At 36.0% G+C, this 24,075-nt stretch overlaps 1 protein-coding gene across 2 annotated transcripts in view; it reads left to right on the forward strand.

Moving 5' to 3' along the window:
- NSUN7 (NOP2/Sun RNA methyltransferase family member 7) overlaps positions 1-24,075 on the forward strand; it is a 58,155-nt gene that overhangs the window by 17,920 nt on the left and 16,160 nt on the right. Inside the window, exons 5-10 of one of the 2 annotated variants that reach the window (XM_036908556.2) lie at positions 977-1,129; positions 1,486-1,669; positions 2,828-3,038; positions 9,180-9,323; positions 20,782-20,883; positions 22,415-22,532. In XM_036908556.2, coding sequence (XP_036764451.2) covers positions 977-1,129; positions 1,486-1,669; positions 2,828-3,038; positions 9,180-9,323; positions 20,782-20,883; positions 22,415-22,532 — 912 coding nt within the window. The remainder of the gene's footprint in view (positions 1-976; positions 1,130-1,485; positions 1,670-2,827; positions 3,039-9,179; positions 9,324-20,781; positions 20,884-22,414; positions 22,533-24,075) is intronic. The other variant, XM_036908557.2, reaches the window with a different exon arrangement.

The raw sequence follows: 24,075 nt of genomic DNA on the forward strand, positions 1-24,075 counted from the left end.
GTGCCCCTATCTATGTTCTCTCTTTCCCTGTCTCTTTTTCTTCCTCTCCCTCTCAGGCATGTACACATATTCACAAGTAAACACATTGTTAGGTGAAAGGTTCTCATTGTATTGAGTAGATAAGAAGCTTAATCTTACTAAGCTTTTTGCAGCTACACACATTCTGGTTGTACTTGACTCTGGTGACATCTCTTCCCCATTTCTCATTATCCTTGAGGTTTATTATTTAATTAGATACCTACTGTGAAAACGCTGTAAGTATGGATCAAGAGTAAGCCCTATATTCTCATGTAGTAAACATTTGGGTTTTGAGATCAAGAAAAACCACTGAGTCTTCCTGGTGATGCTAACCAGTGCTTTGTTATATGGAAGTTTGAGGCATGGAATAATCAGAACTGGGAAGGACTTGATACAGATTCATGAAAGTTCTTTCATCTTGTCAAGACTACACTGTTGTCATTTATGATAATAATAACTAGTCTATAATCAGTGCCTGCTATGTTCCAGGCACTGTGCCAAGTATTTTACCCACATGGTTGTTAATCACCACATTAATAACAAGGTGAGAGTTAACCACATTTTACAGTAGAAAACAGAAGCTCAGAAAAGAGATTTAGTAACATACCTGAGGTCACATAGCTAGCAAGTGACAGAATCTGAATTTAACTTTGAATTTGTCTGACTAAAACCTACACCTCTTTCACTATATAAAATTTGTCTCTCAATCAGCAATTGATATAAATATCTGTGGAGATGCACCACTATACAGGGTCAGAAAAAACTGAAAAAAGGAATAGGATTTTTGGATTTCTATTTTCAAATGTGAATTTTTCCTTAAGATTTCAAAATTTTTAAATAGAATTATAGAAAGATTTGTTAAAATTCTCTATTTAATCTATTAATATTTCTTATGGAAAATTGATGATAGTCTTGTCTTTAGTGCAATAGTCATCAAGAATGGGTTTTCTCTCTCCAGTTTTAAGACAAAATTGGCTGCGGCATTGGCAAGATGTCGAATCAAACACGATGTCCTTTCAATTTACCATATTCTTCCAGAAACAGTTAGGAATCAAGAACTAAGGGCCTCCACTTTGCCACTTTATGCTTGGATAAATACTTGTAAAATCAGGTAAGTTTTAATCAAATTTTTTATTCTTGTTTCAAGTAACTAGCCTTTCACAATAATGTAGTAAGAAAGACTACATTTTTAATGGTGGGGTGGGGAAGATACCTAGGGGAGTGATTGGGGAATCATAGTTTAATTCAGGATCTTATCACTGAATTACCAAAGGTAATTACATAAATATGTTAACTTTTCTGTCTCTAATAATCTTTTAACTTACTGTTGACTAAAATTAAAAGTTCCATTAGATGCAATATCTGCATGATATTTTTATTTATTTTAGGAAAAAGAAGACGTTAGTGTTAAATACATTTTTTAGTGTATTATATTTGTAATTACAATGTAATGTTGTATATTTACAGCCCTGAAGAAGTTTATCACAGTTTGAAGAAAAAATGCTATAGTAAAGTCAAATCTGTGCTGCATACTGACGATAAAGTCTTTGCTGTGGACCAGCATTGCTACGATGTCTTAATTTTTCCATCTCATCTTAAAAGTGATCTTTTAAATATAGATCTTTTCAAAGATTACAAACTTATATTTCAGGTAAACTCATATTTATTTTCATTTTGCTTCTCAATATTCCTCCTTATTCAAAGAATCCCTCCACTTGAAAATAAAACCTAACAAACTGATTTTATTTTTTATAGATATTCAAGGAGGTTTCTAAGGCCCAATTTTCACCTGAAATAAAATTAATTCCCCTAGAGTCAGTGTTAATATTATACTTTGGAATTGTCCTTTGAAGTTGTAAAGAACATGGTCTCCTTCTCAAGGAATGTGTTCCCCTTCCCAGACACCATAGATGGGGAGACTTCTATTGCTGGCAACTGAAAGGCTATATTTTTCTCCCCCAAGGGAGGATTCAAAAGTACAATGATACCTTTCCTTCTTTCCATTTCTGGGGAAGATGCTAGTGCCATCCTGTATGTAAAAATGCAATGTGTAATACTTTTTCATTATCTCTTTAATATAGTCTTACAGCTTGGATTTGTAAGTGGTGTATAATGGCTATCAATGCAGGAAGAGAATATGAGATGTAATGTGGTTTCAATAGAATGAAAAATAAAAGGTCCAAAAAATTAGGTTAAATTAGTTTTTATGTCCTTAGATTCCAATTCTTGCCTCAGATTCACCTTGGTGTTCTAAGGTTTATCCCTTCACTGCACCCATATTCGTGGGCAGAATCTCTTGCCCTGATTTTGTAGTGACATCCTATTAAGCACTGAGATCAACTGCAGAAACCCATCTGTGTAACCCCCTTTTATAAACTTGTCCACCATCTTACTTGTAATCCCTGTGAACTAGTAGCAGTTTAGGTGATAAGATAACAGGGTAGAAAGAATGACAGTAGCAGATGAATGGATTTTCAGGAAGGGGTAAGAATGGGAGATAAAGCAGGACATCACTAATCTATTAAATCTGTTAAAATTTTTCATTTTTGGGGGGGTTTTGGCATTGTCTTAACACTACATAAAAGTTAAGTGATGATGGTCATAATTTAAGCTGAACAAAGTTAGGGTCTTTGTTTTAAATCAGTTATTTTTGTCAACTTTGTATTTTAACTTATATTAAGATGTTTTAAACTCAAATGGATTAGGTATCTATTTAAGATTCCTACTAAGTACTTTCTTTCATTTAAGGCAAAAAGAAGTCAGTTCATGCTTCTAGTAAAGAAATTCTAATCATACCATTATCTCATAGGACAAATCTCGAAGTCTTGCTGTCCATACTGTAAAGGCCTTATTAAATATGGATGATGATATCTTAATGGTCAATTCAGGCTCATGGTATACAGTTGCGCACATGTCAATCTTAACAGATAATAATACCTCAAAAGTATTTGTGTGTGGAGTACAATCACAAGCTAAGGATACTGACCTGAAGGACCTTTCTACAAATATGGGATGTAAAAGTATGTACAAATATTTATTTGTTGGTTGATTAATGTTCTACAAAATTTAGAAATGTTAAAAATGTTTGAATTTGTTATTTTTTATATGTATAAACTCTATATGTAAACTATATGCTTAAACTCCTCACTAATCCATACTATATCAAGCTGTTCTTGTTGCCTAATATTGGTTAAACAACTGCAGTTTAAATTAATGAATATATTGTTTGACATTTAGCTGCTGCATAATTTGAAACAATAATTGGTTAAAATAACCAAAAATAATTGTTTAAAGTCAAGGTAATAGAAATTATCATCCTTTAGTAAGTAACACCATCACAGGAGTGCTTATGGGACAAAAATAATATCTAGGACTAGCCGCTAAGTCCCTTAGACTTCTTATTAAGAAAATTTTTTTTGATTCATGCTGTGACTACAGATATCGTTTTATTATAGGTTCAGTGGGGCTAAAAAACTAAGCAAAAATTTTGACAGATTTGCAGGGCTAAAGAGACTAAAAGTAGAATTCAGGACTTGAACAGGAGAGGTAGACTGGTAAATACCCAGTGTTTCACTTTGAGCACAGAAGGAGCCTACCCTGGAGAGTGATCAGTCCTCCAGTGAATTAAAGCCCAATTCCCAGTTGGATGAAGGTGCTCTGGGATTGCTGGTACCCAGGCTTAGGTCCTACCAGAGGCAAAAGTAAATTCTTTCTGGAAGAAGAGAGCATCATCCTAGGTTTCATATTATCTCATAAATTTTTTCAAATGAAATGTCTGGCACTCAGTTAAGAAGAAAAAGAGAGAGACAAACACGAAGAAAAGAGAAAACTGAAATAGAGAGAAAAATACTGCAATAGAAGTAAACCCACAGAGGGCCCAGATACTGGAGATATCAAATGTGGATTTTAAAATAACTATGATTAATACACTGAAGAGACTGAATGCCAAGTTGTAGAATTTCAGCAGAGCCCTGGAAACTATAACAAAGAAACAATAGAACATTCTAGAACTGAAAAATACAATTAGTGAAATTAAGAATTAAGCATTCCAACCCATTCAATGAGGAAAGAATAGTTGAAACTTTCAACAAGTGGTGCTGGCACAATGGGATAGCCACTTGCAAAAGAATGAAGTTGGACCTCTATTTCAAACTATACAAAAATGAACTCAAACTGGATCAAAGAGCTAATTATAAGAGGTAAAAGTGTAAAATTCTTAGAAGAAAAAACAGAGGTGCAACTTTCTGACCTTGGATTTGGCAATGTTTGTTAAGATATAACAGCAAAGGCACAGTAACAAAAGAAAAAACAGATAAATTGGACTTGATCCAGATTAAAATGTCTTGTTTTTCAAAGATCACCATCAAGAACATGAAAAGACAACTCACAAAATGGGAGAAAATATTTGCAAATCATATATCTGATAAGAAATTTATATCTGGAATGTATAAACAACTCACTAATGAAACGGCAAATACTACAATTAAAAAGTGGGTAGAGGTTCTGAATTTAATCCACCTCATCAAGAAAAAGATCATAAACAATTCAGTTATCAGTAGTAAAGAAATATCACTACAGATACTAGAAACACTTTGAACATAACAAAAGGATACTATGAGCAATTTTATGCCAACAAATTTGAACATTTAGACAACATGGACTTATTTCTGGATCAACACAACTTACCAAAACTGATACAAGAAGAAAAGAGAAAATCTGAATACTCTTATATCTATTAAGATCCTAAAAGTCATGGGTATTAATGTCTATTGAATTCATAATTTTAAATCTTTCACACCTACAAAGCAAAAAACTTAAAAATCTTCAGTCCTTTAAGGAAGAAATATTCTTTCAGAGAATAGAAAAATAGGGACTACTTCCCAGTTTGTTTTATAACTTTAATATAAAAAAACCTTAAACAGAAACAAACATTAAAGGAGGGAAAACCAATGCCACTCAACAGCATTGTGGTAAAAAATAAACATCAGCAAATTGAAAATTTTTATAAATAAGATATTAGCAAATTGAATTTAGTAATATATAAGAAAAATAATGCATTATAAATAAGCTGGGTTTCTTCTAGGAATGCAAAGTTGGTTTAACTCTTAAAAATCAATTTATGTAATCACATAGAAGGAGGAAAATCATATCATCTAACAGATTTAGAAAATAAATTTGATAAAATTTAGCATTCAGTCATGATATACGTATGCAGCAAGCATCATACTTGAGGAATTTTTAAAGCATTCCTTCTAATGTCAGGAATTAGATAAACATGTCTGCCATTACCACTTGTAATCAACACTGTACTAGGAGTTATAGGCAACACAGTAAGGAAAGAAAAAAATAAGCATATAAAGATTGGAAAGGAAGAAATAAAACGATTTATTTATAGGTAACATGATTTTGTATGTGGAAAATCGAAAAAAATCCATAACTAAACTATGGATTTCACACAGGCCTTTTGTTAGATACGAGGTCAGTGTACAAATTCAATTTCTGTATACCAATAACAAAAATTTGAAAATGAAGCAGATACCTTTATAACAGTACCAAAAAACCATAAAAAATTTGAGAGCACACCTAATAAAAGATGTGTAAAACCTCATAAAACCATGGACTATTACTGAAAGAAGGATCTAAGTAAATGGAAAATAGGTCATGTTCATGAATTGAAAAACTAAATCAGAAAGATGAACTTTCCAAGTTGATTCACGTCAATCCACATGACACTACAGGGTATTGAGGAAGAGATGTGCTTTTCATAAATGGTGCTAAGAAAAAATAAAAAATTTAACTGACTCCTACTTCACACGATCTACACAAATCTACAGTCTCCTAGACTTTATTATAAGAGAAGCACTTCATGACTGGGGACAGTAAAGATTTCCTAAACAGGACACATACAGCAGTGACCATTCAAAAAAAAAAGATCAATAAATTGTATTACAGTAAATTTTTTTTTTTTTTTGTAGGTAATTATTTTTTATTGAAGGGTAGTTGACACACAGTATTACATTAGTTTCAGGTGTACAACACAGTGATTCAACATTTATATACATGATAATTCTAGGTACCAGCTATCACCATACCAAGTTGTTACAATATTTTGACTATATTCCTTATGCTATACATTACATCCCGGTTACTTATTTATTTTACCATTGGAAGTGTGTACTTTTTTTTTTTTTTTGTGAGGGCATCTCTCATATTTATTGATCAAATGGTTGTTAACAACAATAAAATTCTGTATAGGGGAGTCAATGCTCAATGCACAATCATTAATCCACCCCAAGCCTAATTTTCGTCAGTCTCCCATCTTCTGAAGCATAACGAACAAGTTCTTACATGGAGAACAAATTCTTACATAGTGAATTAAGTTACATGGTGAACAGTACAAGGGCAGTCATCACAGAAACTTTCGGTTTTGCTCATGCATTATGAACTATAAACAGTTCAAATATGAATATTCATTTGGTTTTTATACTTGATTTATATGTGGATACCACATTTCTCTCTTTATTATTATTATTTTTAATAAAATGCTGAAGTGGTAGGTAGATTACAAGATAAAGGTAGAAAACATAGTTTAGTGTTGTAAGAGAGCAAACGTAGATGATGAGGTGTGTGCCTGTAGACTATTGTGTTAATCCAAGCTAGACAAGGGCAATAAAACATCCACGTATGCAGAAGATTTCTCTCAGAACAGGGGGGGTGAGGTTCTAAGCCTCACCTCTGTTGGTCCCCAATTTCTCACCTGATGGCCCCCCTGCGACTGTACCTGTCTTAGGTTGTTCCTCCCTTGAGGAATCTTACCTGTCTCTGGCTAACCAGTCATCTTCCGGGTCCATACAGGGAAATGTAAAGTTGGTAAGTGAGAGAGAAGGCTTATTGTTTGAAAAGGTTAGCTTTTTACTTCTTTGCATATTTATGCCCTGTGGCTTCTATGCCCAGCATTTGTCTTGAGGTATCTTTACCACTTGGAATACAGTAAATTTTTTAAAATGTAAAACTGCATTAAGAGTGTAAAGGCAGACTGTAGAAAGGGAGCATATAAACTGGTGAAGAGTTTTTATCACAGTTGACAAAGAATTCTTACAAATTAACAGTAAAAAAGGCAGACAACCCAAAGGGAAAATGTGCAAGAAATATGAGCACGCATTTCACAAAAGAGGATATCCAAGTGCCAAAAAACTTACATATAAGTACCCAACGCCATTAGTAATCAGGGAAATACAATTAAAACTCACACAACACCTCACCACCACACAGCCACAGACGAATTAAAATAAAAAAGACGGGCAATACCATATTCTGGCAAGGTGAGGAGCACTGAGAATGCTCCAACACAGCTGGTGGGGGCTGTAACTTTGTACGGCCACGTTGGAAGGCTAGCGTTAATCACTAAAACTGGATTTGATCCTGAGATCCAGTATTTTACTTCCAGGTTTATTACCCCTTGAACTTTAGTCTGGATAGCAAGAGAGGATAGGAACCACTGGGTAACCAAGCAGTAGGGGAAGGGAAGTTTCTCCTTTTAGAAGTATTCTGGCTAATAAATGAAAAAGGATGCAGAATTAGAATATGACTGCTTTGCAACCCCTTTGCTGGGAAGAGAAGGCAACCTAATGTATGAATACGACATCGCTTGTGAAGTAATTTTGCTACCTCCTTGCTATCTCCCCACCAAAAAAAGAAAGAAAAAGAAAAAAGAGAACCTGAATCTACTTAAGTTCTTAAAGATCCAACTTCTAATTTCTAGGAAGCACAGAAGACAGGAACATGTCAATTACATTCTAGGGAAGCAATTGGCAAAATTCACACCATGGAAAACCCTAGTACTACAAAAAACCATGTTTCATTCAGAAATAAATGGTAAGAAAATATGGAAAGGGAAACTATCAGTAAAAAGAACTTTAAAATAAATTATTAACTAATTGGAATGTATGTACCCTATCTAAATCCTGGTTCAAATAAACTAAAATTTTTTTGACATGTGAGACTGTTGGGAAATTTAAGACGTGATTGGATGCTATTATTATTCAATGATAATAAGGAATTGATTTAAAAATTTTTGTGCAGTTATATTTTCAAAGGAGTTCTTGTTTTTTAGAGAAACATGGTGAAATATTTGGATTCAAAATAATATGGGGGTAGAAGTGGGTACATATAGATGAAACAATTGGACGTGAATGGTACATTGTTAAATCTACATGATGGCTACTAGAAGATTTATTATATTATCATTTCTGTTTTTGTATATGTTTGAACTTTTCCAATGCAAAGTTAAAAATAGGGGAAAAAGGGAAAAGGGCCAGTGATATTGAAAAAAAAAAAAGAATTTCAAGCCAGGGTAAGAAGAGGAAAAAAAATGAACAGACAAGAGAAAGGGGGTGGGTGGGGAAATTTCTGGAGTGACTCCTCAGCAGGTGAGGGGAACGGGAGCCATTGCAGAAGTGGAGAGGTGGCCTTAAGATACAAGCACAGATTATTATAACCTGAGGGAGGGCAGACTCTCATAAACTATATTACAAGGTCCCCAAGGGATCTTAGACTGCCTCATAAATGCTACTGATACCCATTTATTTTTCCAAGGAAGACAGAATATAAAAGGGAATAAAAACGGGGAAAGGAAAATAACCAATACTAGCATTTCCTGTATGTATAGGCACCATGCTAAATTTAACTGATTTATCTCAGCCTTCAGCACAATTAGATGAGGTAGGCATTATTATCCCATTTTCTGAATAAGGAAATATGGAGGATTAGAGAGATTAACCTACACAACAAGTAAATAGTGAAGTTGGGAGTCAAAGTTGGGTATTGCTGCCTCCAGAGCCCATTTCTCTCCATTAGATTAACACTGTTTTAATGGAATCTGAAGTTCAGAATGGAAAACTTATATTTTATATACGAGATGTTTAAACTTCAAAGCTGTTCTCTCAGGTGAAGAAGAAAACACCCTATTAAATGAGAATTCATTTTATTAACTTTGGGAAGTTATCAGAGAAGAATAGGCCTCCTTTCTGCCTACATTAAGATGGCTACTGGTGGGTTGAAGATTTAAAAATAAAGAACGATAAATAGATATAATTACATACTGCATTAAGATTTTTATTCAATAGTTTCACATTAATTTTTCTGTATTTTTTTTCTTCAAGATATTGAAATACTCCATGAGCCATTTCTTGACATTGACTCAAAGGATCATAGATTACAGAAGGTTAAGGTCATCCTGGTGTTACCTCGCTGCTCAGGACTGGGTGTTAGTAATCCAGTAGAATTTATCTTAAATGAGCATGGAGGTACTTGTTTTAATTTTTAATTTCTAAATTATTGAAGTTTGTTGATAATAATTTTAAAAATAAAATCATTTAAAATCATTAAGATGGCATAGCAAATATATCTGATTAATGAAGAGCTACCATGTAAAAAAGCACTTGTTACATGTAAGTCCTTTATATCCGTTACCTCCCTTAATCCTTATACCGGTCCTGTGAGATAGGAGCAAGGGGGATATCCAAAGTATTTAATAACTGGAATGAGGTAGGCAATCAGAACAGATGCTGATCAGTATGCTATTCTGGTATATACCAGAGGTCAAGATATACTCATTAAAATTTATCAGCATTTTTTAGATAAAATAAACTGAGACTCAGAAAGATGAACTCATTTTTATAAGGTCACACAACTAGTAAGTAACAGAGCTTGGATTCAAATTTAGATCTGTCACTCTAGAGCCTATGCCCTAAAATGATCCTAATTAAATCTTAATCAGACTATTTCAGCCTCAAGACTTCTTTAACCTCCAGTATGAATATTTCATAATATGAATAACTCAGATTAAAATATTAACTCTAGGGATATTTTATTTGCTTCTTGAGTAAATTTTTAAAAATTTAACATTTATTGATCACTTATATATAAGGCTAAGCACTTTGCTTGGATTATTTCATCAAATCCTCACATGAACTCAATGAAGGAATTGCAGGAGTCCCCCACTTATCTGCTGGGGATACATTCCAAGACCTCCAGTGGATGCCTGAAACCATGTATAGTACCGAACCCCCTTTACACTGTTTTTTCCTATCCATACATACCTATGATAAAGTTTAATTTATAAATTAGGCACAGTTAAGAGATGAACAATGACTAAAAATAGAACAATTATAATATACTGTAATAAAAGTTAAGTGAACTTGGTCTCCCTTTCTCTCAAAATGACCTTTCTTTCTCTCAAAATATCTTACTGTTACTCACCCTTTTCCTTGTGATGATGTGAGATATTAAACACCTACGTGCTGAGATGAAGTGAGGGAATGACGCAGGCGTTGTGACGTAGAGCTTGGCTACTACTGACCTTCTGACAATTTAGGAGGATCATCTGCTTCTGGGATCGAGGTTGATCTCTGATAACTGAAACTGCTGAAAGGAAAACCTCGGATTAGTGGGGATGACTATGTTCTTATTATCTCCATTTTACAAATACGGAATCTGAGGCAGAGAGGTTAAAGCCTCCCAGAGACATCTGACTAGTAAAATATCAGAGCCCAGATTCAAACACAACCACCCTGACTCTGAGGTTGGCACTTTAAATCACTCTCTAAATCACAATACACTGCCCGAGATTAACCGAAACAGATTCTTACTCTACCTCTTGTTTATATTGAAAGGCATAGATAAGGTGAACTAGAATATTAGGCAAAGAAGACATTCCATTAACATTCATGACATAGTAGCTGTTTTCCGTTTCTAGCAAGGATAGAATTAAAAATGGAGAAAAAGAAATGGAGGGAGAGAAACTAATATTTATTGAGCTCAACCATGTCCCAGTCAATATTCTAGGCAAGGTACATTAACTATCACTTAACATTCAAAATAACTTTTTGAGGATAGTGTTATTTTATTATATCTTTTTATAGAAGGGAAAAAACAAGACAGAGAATTTTAGCAAGTTGCTAAGGTCATGGGACTCAAATTCAGATTAGTTAGCATATTCCACGATACAGTCTTTAACTGGGTTTATACTATACCATGTAGAACTGTGACTTGCTATAGAAAATTTCTTTTCAGTGATAAACAGAAGAATAACCAGCTCAGGCAGGAGAATGTAGGCTAAGGAAATTAATGCACTAACTTTGGGCAACAATGAAATAAGAATTAGTAGACACTGAAAGAAGAGGGTAGAAGTAGCTGTAGCTATAACAAGCAATAGTCAAGAGGAGTAGAGCTTAGAATAGTGAGACTCTGGCCGTATTCTGGGCCATCTTGAAGTGGGAATGCAGAAAAAATTAAACCACAAGTAAAAAGTTAGAGACTGAGAGAAAAGCCCACAGGGAGCTACCAAATGATGAAAAGGGAGGAAGTAAAAAATTTCCTAGTTTAAGTAACACTCTGAAAGCCTTGGTGAAAAGGCAGCAGGGTAAGCCGAGAAGTCGCATCTGGCAAACCTGGTGAACGGAGGGTTTTGAAGGAGCTGCTCTCAGGAGGTAACAGAGCACATAAGGAGCGGCTGAGCTAGTGACCGAGAGAGAATTCGTAACCCTAAACTTAGTGGGAACGAATCCAAAAGACTTAGAGACTAGCTGGAAAGGAGAAATCATGAATTAGTTTGAAAAACATTTTAACATTGAAAAATGTTAGAACCATTGAGGAATATGTGAAGTTGGTCTTTGTTAACAATTGGAGATTATTCTTTAATGGGGTAAAAGAGGTGAATTGATATAGTGTGTAAAAATGTGTAGACAGAGGGGCGGAAGATGGCGGCGTGAGTAGAGCAGCGGAAATCTCCTCCCAAAACAACATATATCTATGAAAATATAACAAAGACAACCCTTCCTAGAATAAAGACCAGAGGACACAGGACAATATCCAGACCACATCCACACCTGAGAGAACCCAGCGCCTCGCGAAGGGGGTAAGATACAAGCCCCGGCCCCGCGGGAGCCGAGCACCCCTCCCCCCAGCTCCCGGCGGGAGAAGAGCAGGCAGAGCGGGAGGGAGACGGAGCCCAGGACTGCCGAACACCCAGCCCCAGCCATCCGGGCCAGAGTGCAGGGCGCTCGATACTGGGAAAACAGGGCAGCAAGAACAGTGAGCAGGCACTGGAGGCTGGGCGACAGAGGACATAAGAAAAGCGCGCGACCATTTTTTTTTTTTTTGCTTTTTTGCTGCTTTGTTTTGGCGAGCGCTTTTTGGAAGTCTTAAAGGGACAGGGACACCAATATTAGGGAAACAGGGCAGAAAGACCGGTGAGCAGAGGCCTGAGGCTGGCACCGGAGAATAAAGAAAAACGAACGACCACCTTTTTTTTTTTTAATTAAAAAAAATTTTTTTTCTTGTTTTTTTTTGTGGTCGTTGTTTTGTTTTGGCGAGTGCTTTTTGGAAGTCTTAAAGGGGCAGGACGGGCCACTTAATCCAGAGGTAGGGAATCCGGGATCTCTGGGCACCCTAACCCCTGGGCTGCAGGGAGCAGGGAGGCCCCTTACGGAGATAAATAGCCTCCCAGCAGCTCCTGCTCCAACGCGACTCCACCATTTTGGAGCAGCTGCCCGAGCCAGGCCACGCCCACAGCAACAGCGGAGATTAACTCCATAGCAGCCGGGCAGGAAGCAGAAGCCCTGTCTGCGCGCAGCTGCGCAGCACAAGCCACTAGAGGCCGCTGTTCTCCCAGGAGAGGAGGGCCACAAACCAACAAGAAAGGAAGTCCTTCCAGCCGTCACTCGTCCCAGCTCTGCAGACTATTCCTATCACCATGAAAAGGCAAAGCTACAGGCAGACAAAGATCACAGAGACAACACCAGAGAAGGAGACAGACCTAACCAGTCTTCCTGACAAAGAATTCAAAATAAGAATCATAAACATGCTGACAGAGATGCAGAGAAACACGCAAGAAAAATGGGATGAAGTCCGGAAAGAGATCACAGATGCCAGAAAGGAGATCGCAGAAATGAAACAAACTCTGGAAGGGTTTATAAGCAGAATGGATAGAATGCAAGAGGCCATTGATGGAATTGAAATCAGAGAACAGGAACGCATAGAAGCTGACATAGAGAGAGACAAAAGGATCTCCAGGAATGAAACAATATTAAGAGAACTGTGTGACCAATCTAAAAGGAGCAATATCCGTATTATAGGGGTCCCAGAAGAAGAAGAGAGAGGCAAAGAGATGGAAAGTATCTTAGAAGAAATAATTGCTGAAAACTTCCCCACACTGGGGGAGGAAGTAATCAAACAGACCACGGAAATACACAGAACCCCCAACAGAAAGGATCCAAGAAGGGCAACACCAAGACACATAATAATTAAAATGGCAAAGATCAAGGACAAGGAAAGAGTGTTAAAGGCAGCTAGAGAGAAAAAGGTCACCTATAAAGGGAAACCCATCAGGCTAACGTCAGATTTCTCAACAGAAACCCTACAGGCCAGAAGAGAATGGCATGATATATTTAATACAATGAAACAGAAGGGCCTTGAACCAAGGATACTGTATCCAGCACGACTATCATTCAAATATGACGGTGGGATTAAACAATTCCCAGACAAACAAAAGCTGAGGGAATTTGCTTTCCACAAACCACCTCTACAGGACATCTTACAGGGACTGCTCTAGATGGGAGCACTCCTAGAAAGAGCACAGCACAAAACACCCAACATATGAAGAATCGAGGAGGAGGAACAAGAAGGGAGAGAAGAAAAGAATCTCCAGACAGTGTATATAACAGCTCAATAAGCGAGCTAAGTTAGGCAGTAAGATACTAAAGAGGCTAACCTTGAACCTTTGGTAACCACGAATTTAAAGCCTGCAATGGCAATAAGTACATATCTTTCAATAGTCACCCTAAATGTTAATGGATTGAATGCACCAATCAAAAGACACAGAGTAACAGAATGGATAAAAAAGCAAGACCCATCTATATGCTGCTTACAAGAAACTCACCTCAAACCCAAAGACATGTACAGACTAAAAGTCAAGGGATGGAAAAACATATTTCAAGCAAACAACAGTGAGAAGAAAGCAGGGGTTGCAGTACTAATATCAGACAAAATAGACTTCAAAACAAAGAAAGTAACAAGAGATAAAGAAGGACACTACATAATGATAAAGGGCTCAGTCAAACAAGAGGATATAACCATTCTAAATATATATGCACCCAACACAGGAGCACCAGCATATGTGAAACAAATACTAACAGAACTAAAGGGGGATATAGACTGCAATGCATTCATTCTAGGAGACTTCAACACACCACTCACCCCAAAGGATAGATCCACTGGGCAGAAAATAAGTAAGGACACGGAAGCACTGAACAACACAGTAGAGCAGATGGACCTAATAGACATCTATAGAACTCTACATCCAAAAGCAACAGGATATACATTCTTCTCAAGTGCACATGGAACATTCTCCAGAATAGACCACATACTAGGCCACAAAAAGAGCCTCAGAAAATTCCAAAAGATTGAAATCCTACCAACCAACTTTTCAGACCACAAAGGCATAAAACTAGAAATAAACTGTACAAAGAAAGCAAAGAGGCTCACGAACACATGGAGGCTTAACAACACGCTCCTAAATAATCAATGGATCAATGACCAAATCAAAATGGAGATCCAGCAATATATGGAAACAAATGACAACAACAACACTAAGCCCCAACTTCTGTGGGACACAGCAAAAGCAGTCTTAAGAGGAAAGTATATAGCAATTCAAGCATATTTAAAAAAGGAAGAGCAATCCCAAATGAATGGTCTAATGTCACAATTATCGAAATTGGAAAAAGAAGAACAGATGAGGCCTAAGGTCAGCAGAAGGAGGGACATAATAAAGATCAGAGAAGAAATAAATAAAATTGAGAAGAATAAAACAATAGCAAAAATCAATGAAACCAAGAGCTGGTTCTTCGAGAAAATAAACAAAATAGATAAGCCTCTAGCCAGACTTATTAAGAAGAAAAGAGAGTCAACACAAATCAACAGTATCAGAAACGAGAAAGGAAAAATCACGACGGACCCCACGGAAATGCAAAGAATTATTGGAGAATACTATGAAAACCTATATGCTAACAAGCTGGGAAACCTAGGAGAAATGGACAACTTCCTAGAAAAATATAACCTTCCAAGATTGACCCAGGAAGAAACAGAAAATCTAAACAGACCAATTACCAGCAACGAAATTGAAGAGGTAATCAAAAAACTACCAAAGAACAAAACCCCCGGGCCAGATGGATTTACCTCGGAATTTTATCAGACATACAGGGAAGACATAATACCCATTCTCCTTAAAGTTTTCCAAAAAATAGAGGAGGAGGGGATACTCCCAAACTCATTCTATGAAGCTAACATCACCCTAATACCAAAACCAGGCAAAGACCCCACCAAAAAAGAAAACTACAGACCAATATCCCTGATGAACGTAGATGCAAAAATACTCAACAAAATATTAGCAAACCGAATTCAAAAATACATCAAAAGGATCATACACCATGACCAAGTGGGATTCATTCCAGGGATGCAAGGATGGTACAACATTCGAAAGTCCATCAACATCATCCACCACATCAACAAAAAGAAAGACAAAAACCACATGATCATCTCCATAGATGCTGAAAAAGCATTTGACAAAGTTCAACATCCATTCATGTTAAAAACTCTCAGCAAAATGGGAATAGAGGGCAAGTACCTCAACATAATAAAGGCCATCTATGATAAACCCACAGCCAACATTATATTGAACAGCGAGAAGCTGAAAGCATTTCCTCTGAGATCGGGAACTAGACAGGGATGCCCACTCTCTCCACTGTTATTTAACATAGTACTGGAGGTCCTAGCCACGGCAATCAGACAAAATAAAGAAATACAAGGAATCCAGATTGGTAAAGAAGAAGTTAAACTGTCACTATTTGCAGATGACATGATACTGTACATAAAAAACCCTAAAGACTCCACCCCAAAACTACTAGAACTGATATCGGAATACAGCAAAGTTGCAGGATACAAAATCAACACACAGAAATCTGTGGCTTTCCTATATACTAACAATGAACCAACAGAGAGAGAAATCAGGAAAACAACTCCATTCACAATTGCATCAAAAAAAATAAAATACCTAGGAATAAACCTAACCAAAGAAGTGAAAGACTTATACTCTGAAAACTACAAGTCACTCTTAAGAGAAATTAAAGGGGACACTAACAGATGGAAACTCATCCCATGCTCGTGGCTAGGAAGAATTAATATCGTTAAAATGGCCATCCTGCCCAAAGCAATATACAGATTTGATGCAATCCCTATGAAACTACCAGCAACATTCTTCAATGAACTGGAACAAATAATTCAAAAATTCATATGGAAACACCAAAGACCCCGAATAGCCAAAGCAATCCTGAGAAAGAAGAATAAAGTAGGGGGGATCTCACTCCCCAACTTCAAGCTCTACTATAAAGCCATAGTAATCAAGACAATTTGGTACTGGCACAAGAGCAGAGCCACAGACCAATGGAACAGACTAGAGAATCCAGACATTAACCCAGACATATATGGTCAATTAATATTTGATAAAGGAGCCATGGACATACAATGGCGAAATGACAGTCTCTTCAACAGGTGGTGCTGGCAAAACTGGACAGCTACATGTAGGAGAATGAAACTGGACCATTGTCTAACCCCATATACAAAAGTAAACTCAAAATGGATCAAAGACCTGAATGTAAGCCATGAAACCATTAAACTCTTGGAAGAAAACATAGGCGAAAACCTCTTAGACATAAACATGAGTGACCTCTTCTTGAACATATCTCCCCGGGCAAGGAAAACAACAGCAAAAATGAGTAAGTGGGACTATATTAAGCTGAAAAGCTTCTGTACAGCAAAAGACACCATCAATAGAACAAGAAGGATCCCTACAGTATGGGAGAATATATTTGAAAATGACACATCCGATAAAGGCTTGACGTCCAGAATATATAAGGAGCTCTCACGCCTCAACAAACAAAAAACAAATAACCCAATTAAAAAATGGGCAGAGGAACTGAACAGACAGTTCTCCAAAAAAGAAATACAGATGGCCAACAGACACATGAAAAGATGCTCCACATCGCTAATTATCAGAGAAATGCAAATTAAAACTACAATGAGGTATCACCTCACACCAGTAAGGATGGCTGCCATCCAAAAGACAAACAACAACAAATGTTGGCGAGGCTGTGGAGAAAGGGGAACCCTCCTACACTGCTGGTGGGAATGTAAGTTAGTTCAACCATTGTGGAAAGCAGTATGGAGGTACATCAAAATGCTCAAAACAGACTTACCATTTGACCCAGGAATTGCACTCCTAGGAATTTACCCTAAGAATGCAGCAATCAAGTTTGAGAAAGACAGATGCACCCCTATGTTTATTGCAGCACTATTTACAATAGCCAAGAATTGGAAGCAACCTAAATGTCCATCAATAGATGAATGGATAAAGAAGATGTGGTACATATACACAATGGAATACTACTCAGCTATAAGAAAAGGGCAAATCCAATCATTTGCAGCAACATGGATGGAGCTGGAGGGTATTATGCTCAGTGAAACAAGCCAAGCGGAGAAAGAGAAATACCAAATGATTTCACTTATCTGTGGAATATAAGAACAAAGGAAAAACTGAAGGAACAAAACAGCACCAGAATCACAGAACCCAAGAATGGACTAACAGGTACCAAAGGGAAAGGGACTGGGGAGGATGGGTGGGTAGGGAGGGATAAGGGGGGGAGAAGTAGGGGGGTATTAAGATTAACATGCATGGGGGGGTAGGAGAAAAGGGAGGGCTGTACAACACAGAGAAAGCAAGTAGTGATTCTACAACATTTTGCTATGCTGATGGACAGTGACTGTAAAGGGGTTTATAGGGGAGACCTGGTATAGGGGAGAGCCTAGTAAACATAATATTCGTCATGTAAGTGTAGATTAGTGATAGCAAAAAAAAAAAAAAAAAAAAGGGCAGTTCCTGTGTGGTAACCTCCAACGAGTTCTACACAAGGGTATAAAGGGCATATAAAAGTGTAGGCAAAGGGTCTGTTTGTGTTTATACAGAGGATCAAAGCCTAATTGGGCTACCCCGAAAATGAACTAAGATACGATATGAAAAAGAACTTCCAACATCTGCACCCTCTGGAAGACTCATGCCAGAAGATGATCATCAAAAAACCCCAACAAAGATCCATGCACTGCTACAGCTGTAGATGCACTCATCCCACCAGTTCCTGGACCTGCCATGGGAATGAGGAAGGAGATATCGAAGCTGGCCTGTGCATACAGTAAAACAACAAAATTGGACTGGATCTATACTGTTGGAACTCAACCAAGAATTTGGAGAAGTGCAAATTGTAGCGCTCCAAAGTCTTACAACTACAAACTATTTATTGTTAAAAGAACATATGGCATGTGAACAGTCCCCAGGAATGGGTTGTTTTAATTTGTCTGATTTCTCTCAGACTGTTCAAGTTCATTTGGACAATATCCACCATATCATAGATAAGTTTTCACAAATGCCTAAGGTGCCTAACTGGTTTTCTTGGTTTCACTGCAGATGGCTGGTAATTACAGATATGCTTTGGTTATGTAACTATACTCCTATTATGTTAATGTGTGTGTGCAATTTAAGTAGTAGCTTAAAACCTATACATGCTGAAGTTACTCTACAAGAAGATATATCAAAGAAATAATCAATCTTCCCATGTTTTCTTCCGCCTGCTACTTCTATAGCTTTTCTTCTTCCTTCCTAATTACAACCCTTAAATAGAATTCGTGCCTCATATCAAATTTACCGAGTATCATAATTCTTCCAAGTGGTAAAGATACCTCAAGACAAATGCTGGGCATAGAAGCCACAGGGCATAAATATGCAAAGAAGTAAAAAGCTAACTTTTTCAAATAATAAGGCTTCTCTCTCACTTACCAACTTCACATTTCCCTGTATGGCCCCGGAAGATGACTGGTTAGCCAGAGACGGGTAAGATTCCTCAAGGGAGGAACAACCTAAGACAGGCACAGTCGCAGGGGGCCATCAGGTGAGAAATTTTGGATCAACAGAGGTGAGGCTTAGAACCTCACCCCCCCGTTCTGAGAGAAATCTTCTGCATACGTGGATGTTTTATTGCCCTGGTCTAGCTTGGATTAACACATAGTCTACAGGCACACACCTGATCATCTACATGTGCTCTCTTACAACACTAAACTATGTTTTCTACCTTTATCTTGTATCTACCTACCACTTCAGCATTTTATTAAAAATAATAATAATAAAGAGAGAAATGTGGTATCCACATATAAATCAAGTATAAAAACCAAATGAGTATTCATATTTGAACTGACTGTTTATAGTTCATAATGCATGAGCAAAACCGAAATTTTCTGTGATGACTGCCCTTGTACTGTTCACTATGTAACTTATTCATTATGTAAGAATTTGTTCTACATGTAAAAACTTGTTTGTTATGCCTCAGAAGATTGGAGACTGACAAAAATTAGGCTTGGGGTGGAATAATGATTGTGCACTGAGCATTGACTCCCCTATACAGAATTTTATTGTCGTTAACAACCATTTGATCAATAAATATGAGAGATGCCCTCACAAAAAAAAAAAAAAAAAAAAAAAAAGGACAGACTTCCAATGGTAAAATAAATTAGTAACCGGGATGTAAGGTATAGCATAAGGAATATAGTCAAGATATTGTAACAGCCTGGTAGGGTGATAGCTGGAACCTAGAATTATGTATATAAATGTTCTACCACTGTGTTGTACACTTGAAACTCATGTAATGTAATACTGTGTGTCAACTACCCTTCAATAAAAAATAATAATTAAAAAAAAAAAAAAATGTGTAGACAGTCCTTTAAAAAGTGGTGATTAGAGTTAGAAAAATGTGAAGTGTAAAACTAAATTGGGAGGACATTGAGTTTCATTAATCTTAATGATATTACTAGAATGGGAACAGCCAAATATATATTGGCTATATAAATTATTGGCTCATACCTTAGGGAGTTACTGAGAGGCACAATGATATAGAGGTTAGAAGGTTGAACTCTAATTAGATTTCTGAGCTAGAATCCTGGCTCTACACCTAGTAGTTATGTGACCTTAGATAAGTGATTTAATGTACGTTTAACTTGTTTTCTCAATGTCAAAAGGGATAATAATGCTTCAAGGGGTTGTTAAATAAAACAAAATAGCATTCAATGTATCTTTTTAATACCATCAAGAAATACGTTAAAATAAGGCTTTTACCTTAAAAATTACTATGAGTTTCTCAATCTGTGGATTCTTGATCTATGAAGACATACATTTACTTCTCTTGATTCTTTTCATCCAAAATTTCTTTTGTAAATTAAGCTAGTGTTTTAAATTGTATCCTTTGTGTACTTTCCTACTCAGATCTGACCATAGCCCATTGGTTTCTACCTTGGAAATAAATCTATCTTTTCTTTTGCTCTATTAGTCTCCAGACTGCATTCATTCTCTCTTCTATACCTGCATGACTTATTTGGCTTGTTGAATGACTATCTCTAAAGAACCTGGAAAAAAAGAAAAACGATATGAAAACTAAATAAAATTACCTTCAGTTTTCAAATTTTAAGTCAACATTTTTATAATACTATTTAATTTTAATGTTTTCTGTGAAAACAATAGAGAAAATGATTGCAAAATTAAATACTGTGATAATAGCAATATATGAAAAACATCTAATAGTGGTGTATTTAAAAGTACTTATTTGCTTGTAGATACAGATTTACTTAAAGATTTTTCTCAAGGACGCACATCAGAAGACAAACTTCATGATCTTGCTCAACAGCAATATGAACAGCTAACCCATGCAATGACATGTAAGTTTGTTATTAGGGAAATCTTAAAATATGTTGTAAACCTTAGAAACATGAATACTCCTCTTATCTATCACAATCAGGCAATGAGGTGTGAACCACAAGTGAATTTTCCAGAACAGTCTTAGTACCATCAAATATCAGAATACTTATTTTTACCAATTTAATCCAAGTCTTTTAACAACAGATGCTTTAAATCATTTGTAACATAGGTTAGAAAGCATTATTAACAGTTTCTTAATGCTGAAGTGCAATAATTATATACATCCATTATTGTACAGTTTCATCTTCTCTATTTTTCTTTGGCTTCTTACTTGTTGTGTTTTTTCTGTTGTCATTGTGCCTGCTCATATTAACTCTTCTCGCATCCACATTTTAATCACACTCTTTTTTCTCTAGTGCTAAATGGAGAATAGGGAGATGCAATTACAGAAAAAGCCCAGATTTCTTGAAGTATTTATATTATTGCTAATCAGTTCATTTAGATTTGAGAGCCATTTAGATTTTGAGGAGCATGATATAGAAATCCAGAAGTCTCTGAGAAATTATGTGTTTTCATTAATTCAGTTGCCTGTTTATCAAGTGCCTGCTGTTGGTCAGGCATGAGGCTGGATGTTAGAGATATGAGTGTGAATAAACCCTGACCTCCAAAGGCTCAAAGATAAATATGCAAGACAGATAATTCAAATCATAAAGACATAGCACACATGAGTTAGAAAGAAGACAAAATGGAAAGCACAGAGGAGTCCTCCCTTTTAGTAGACACTAATAATAAATATTAATTTGAACACAGTGCATGTATATGATCTATGAAAAAGATGGCTGGAAGATTAGGAAGTTAGTAATAAATTTGGTATCTTCTCTTCTTTATTTAAAGTTACAGTATCATCTCCTGAAACTATCCTCCATCCCTGCTTTTTCTCTATAGCATTTATCACCTCCTAACAATATTATATAATTTTCTTATTTATTTATCTTATCATGTGAATAATATATAGAGAAAAGCTCCCTAGAGGCAGGGATTTTTGTCTCTGTATCTTGAATGCCTAGAACAGTGCCTAGCACATGGCAGATGCTTCATAAGTGTGAATAAATGAATAAGTTGCAGGTGGTAGAATGCCTCATTTTACAGATGAAAAATTTGAGAGTTAAGTAATTTTCCCAGATTCACAGAGCAGTAAGTAACAGAATGCAGATGTACATCTAAGTCTGTTTTTAGAATCCTTTTAACTAGTATACAATATGACTTTTAGAAGAATGGCTGGGAGTGTCAAGCTCATGGTAATCTGCAATATGTATTTGTATTTGTGAGTAGGTTGGTCACATTGATTGAATTTTCAATTTCCATACAATCCAGTTAGATATACTTTACTTATTGGCCACAGACTACATTACTAATACATGCTTTAAAAGGGAAGCATGCAACCTGCTATGGAAATCATATCAAAGAGATACTAATAAACAAATTTGTTTAGGACTGTTAATGTAGTCATTATAATTAATTACATAATTATATGTAATTCTTTAAATTTAGTTGCTAAAGCTCAAGCCATTGTTTACTGCACATGCTCAGTTTATCCAGAAGAAAATGAAGCTGTTGTTAAGAAAGCAGTGGAGTTTCAAGACGATGGGACTAAAGTGCAACCTTTTAGGTAAGAACGGAAAGGATTCTTCTGAACTCAATCAAATGTATTTTAATGTGAATGATTATATATTATTTTCTAAGTTGTATAAGACATTCTACCTCCTTTTTGTTAGACTTTAATATAACCAAATAGCCTAACTTCTTACAACTTTAACAGAGATCCTGTAGAGCCTTTACAATGGCTTGGCATGAGCATTCTCTTGCACATTAAAAGATTGCTTTTGTTGTTACTGTGGGTAAAGTTAAAGCATATTGGTTTGAACTTGATTGGTTTCCGGATAAATTGGGTCCAAGTTTTAGATACATCTATGCTTCAGTATAAATAAGTATAGAAAATAACTTTAGAGAGTAGATGGAAAATTGGATTTTATTATTTGAAAACATACATTTCTTAGACACTTTTAGCCTTTGGTCCCTGCAAGGACCGAGGTTGAAGGAGCGTATATAACTGTAGTAGCTTCCAGGTAAAATGCTCAGTAAACTAGGAGTAGAGAGGAAAGATAGTAATACTTCATCTAAACTCTGGACATCAAGATAAGATCTAAGAATATATGACCAATTAGTTCTTCAAGACCGTGACAATTAACAAGGCATTTTAATGTATCTCTTCTATTTTTTGCTTATTTCTCATTTTGAACTTTTCATGTAATTCTTACAGTAGGTGCTTAATATGCACATGGCTTGCTCCCTCCTTTAATGTGATGTTTTCCCTTTGCCATTTCACAAATGCACATGTTAATCACCCCTGTATTTCCCTTCTTACTTAACTTTACTTCCTTATTTAGTAGTGCCTGTTGTTGAGAGCTTCTCAACCTTGCATTAGCTAAATCACCATCTAGAAGCAAAGGGAATTACTGCAGTTATGTAACCAAATTCATCAACATGGATGACTCTTGATTTGTCTCAGAGATAAGATTTCTAAGAATATAATATGGCAAAAATGGAGAAACATCTGTATTTTATTTCAGATAAGCCATTATTAATGATTAGTCCATATTATGGTAGAAAATACACAAGTAATATTTAAAGACAGAATAATCTGGGATTTGGGCTAAAATTGGGAAGTGTATGTTCAAGAGGTAAAAAAGTACTTGATGGGGATGTTGTCAAAAGAAATTATGAATTGCTTAGGGAAGTCCATGATATGGTATGGCATCTAAGAATCATTTCTTAATTTCAAAAGTAGAATGTAGGAATGAAAGCAATTATTACATGTCATCTAATCTAATCAACCTATCTGTAGTTTGAATTTCCTTTTACTATTCCAGAAATAGGCATCTCATCTTGGACTTTAGCCATCATACTTACTTTAGTTCTATGCAACATTTTTTTCTTGTCTTCTGTTGTAAAAATTTCAAACATTACAGAAATAATAACTTAAAAGAATACATTTTCCAAATCTCACCCCATTAGATATAACCATTCTTCACAGTTTGATTTGTAATCCTCCAGGTTTTCTGGCACCAAATATTGTGCACATTTTAAGTTTGAATTGGTATTGTTAAATTACCCACCAAAATATACACTCATGTAAGCCTATTTCCCCACAG

Source organism: Manis pentadactyla, chromosome 5 (genome assembly GCF_030020395.1).
Source record: "Manis pentadactyla isolate mManPen7 chromosome 5, mManPen7.hap1, whole genome shotgun sequence".
NCBI classification, from domain to species: Eukaryota; Metazoa; Chordata; class Mammalia; order Pholidota; family Manidae; genus Manis; species Manis pentadactyla.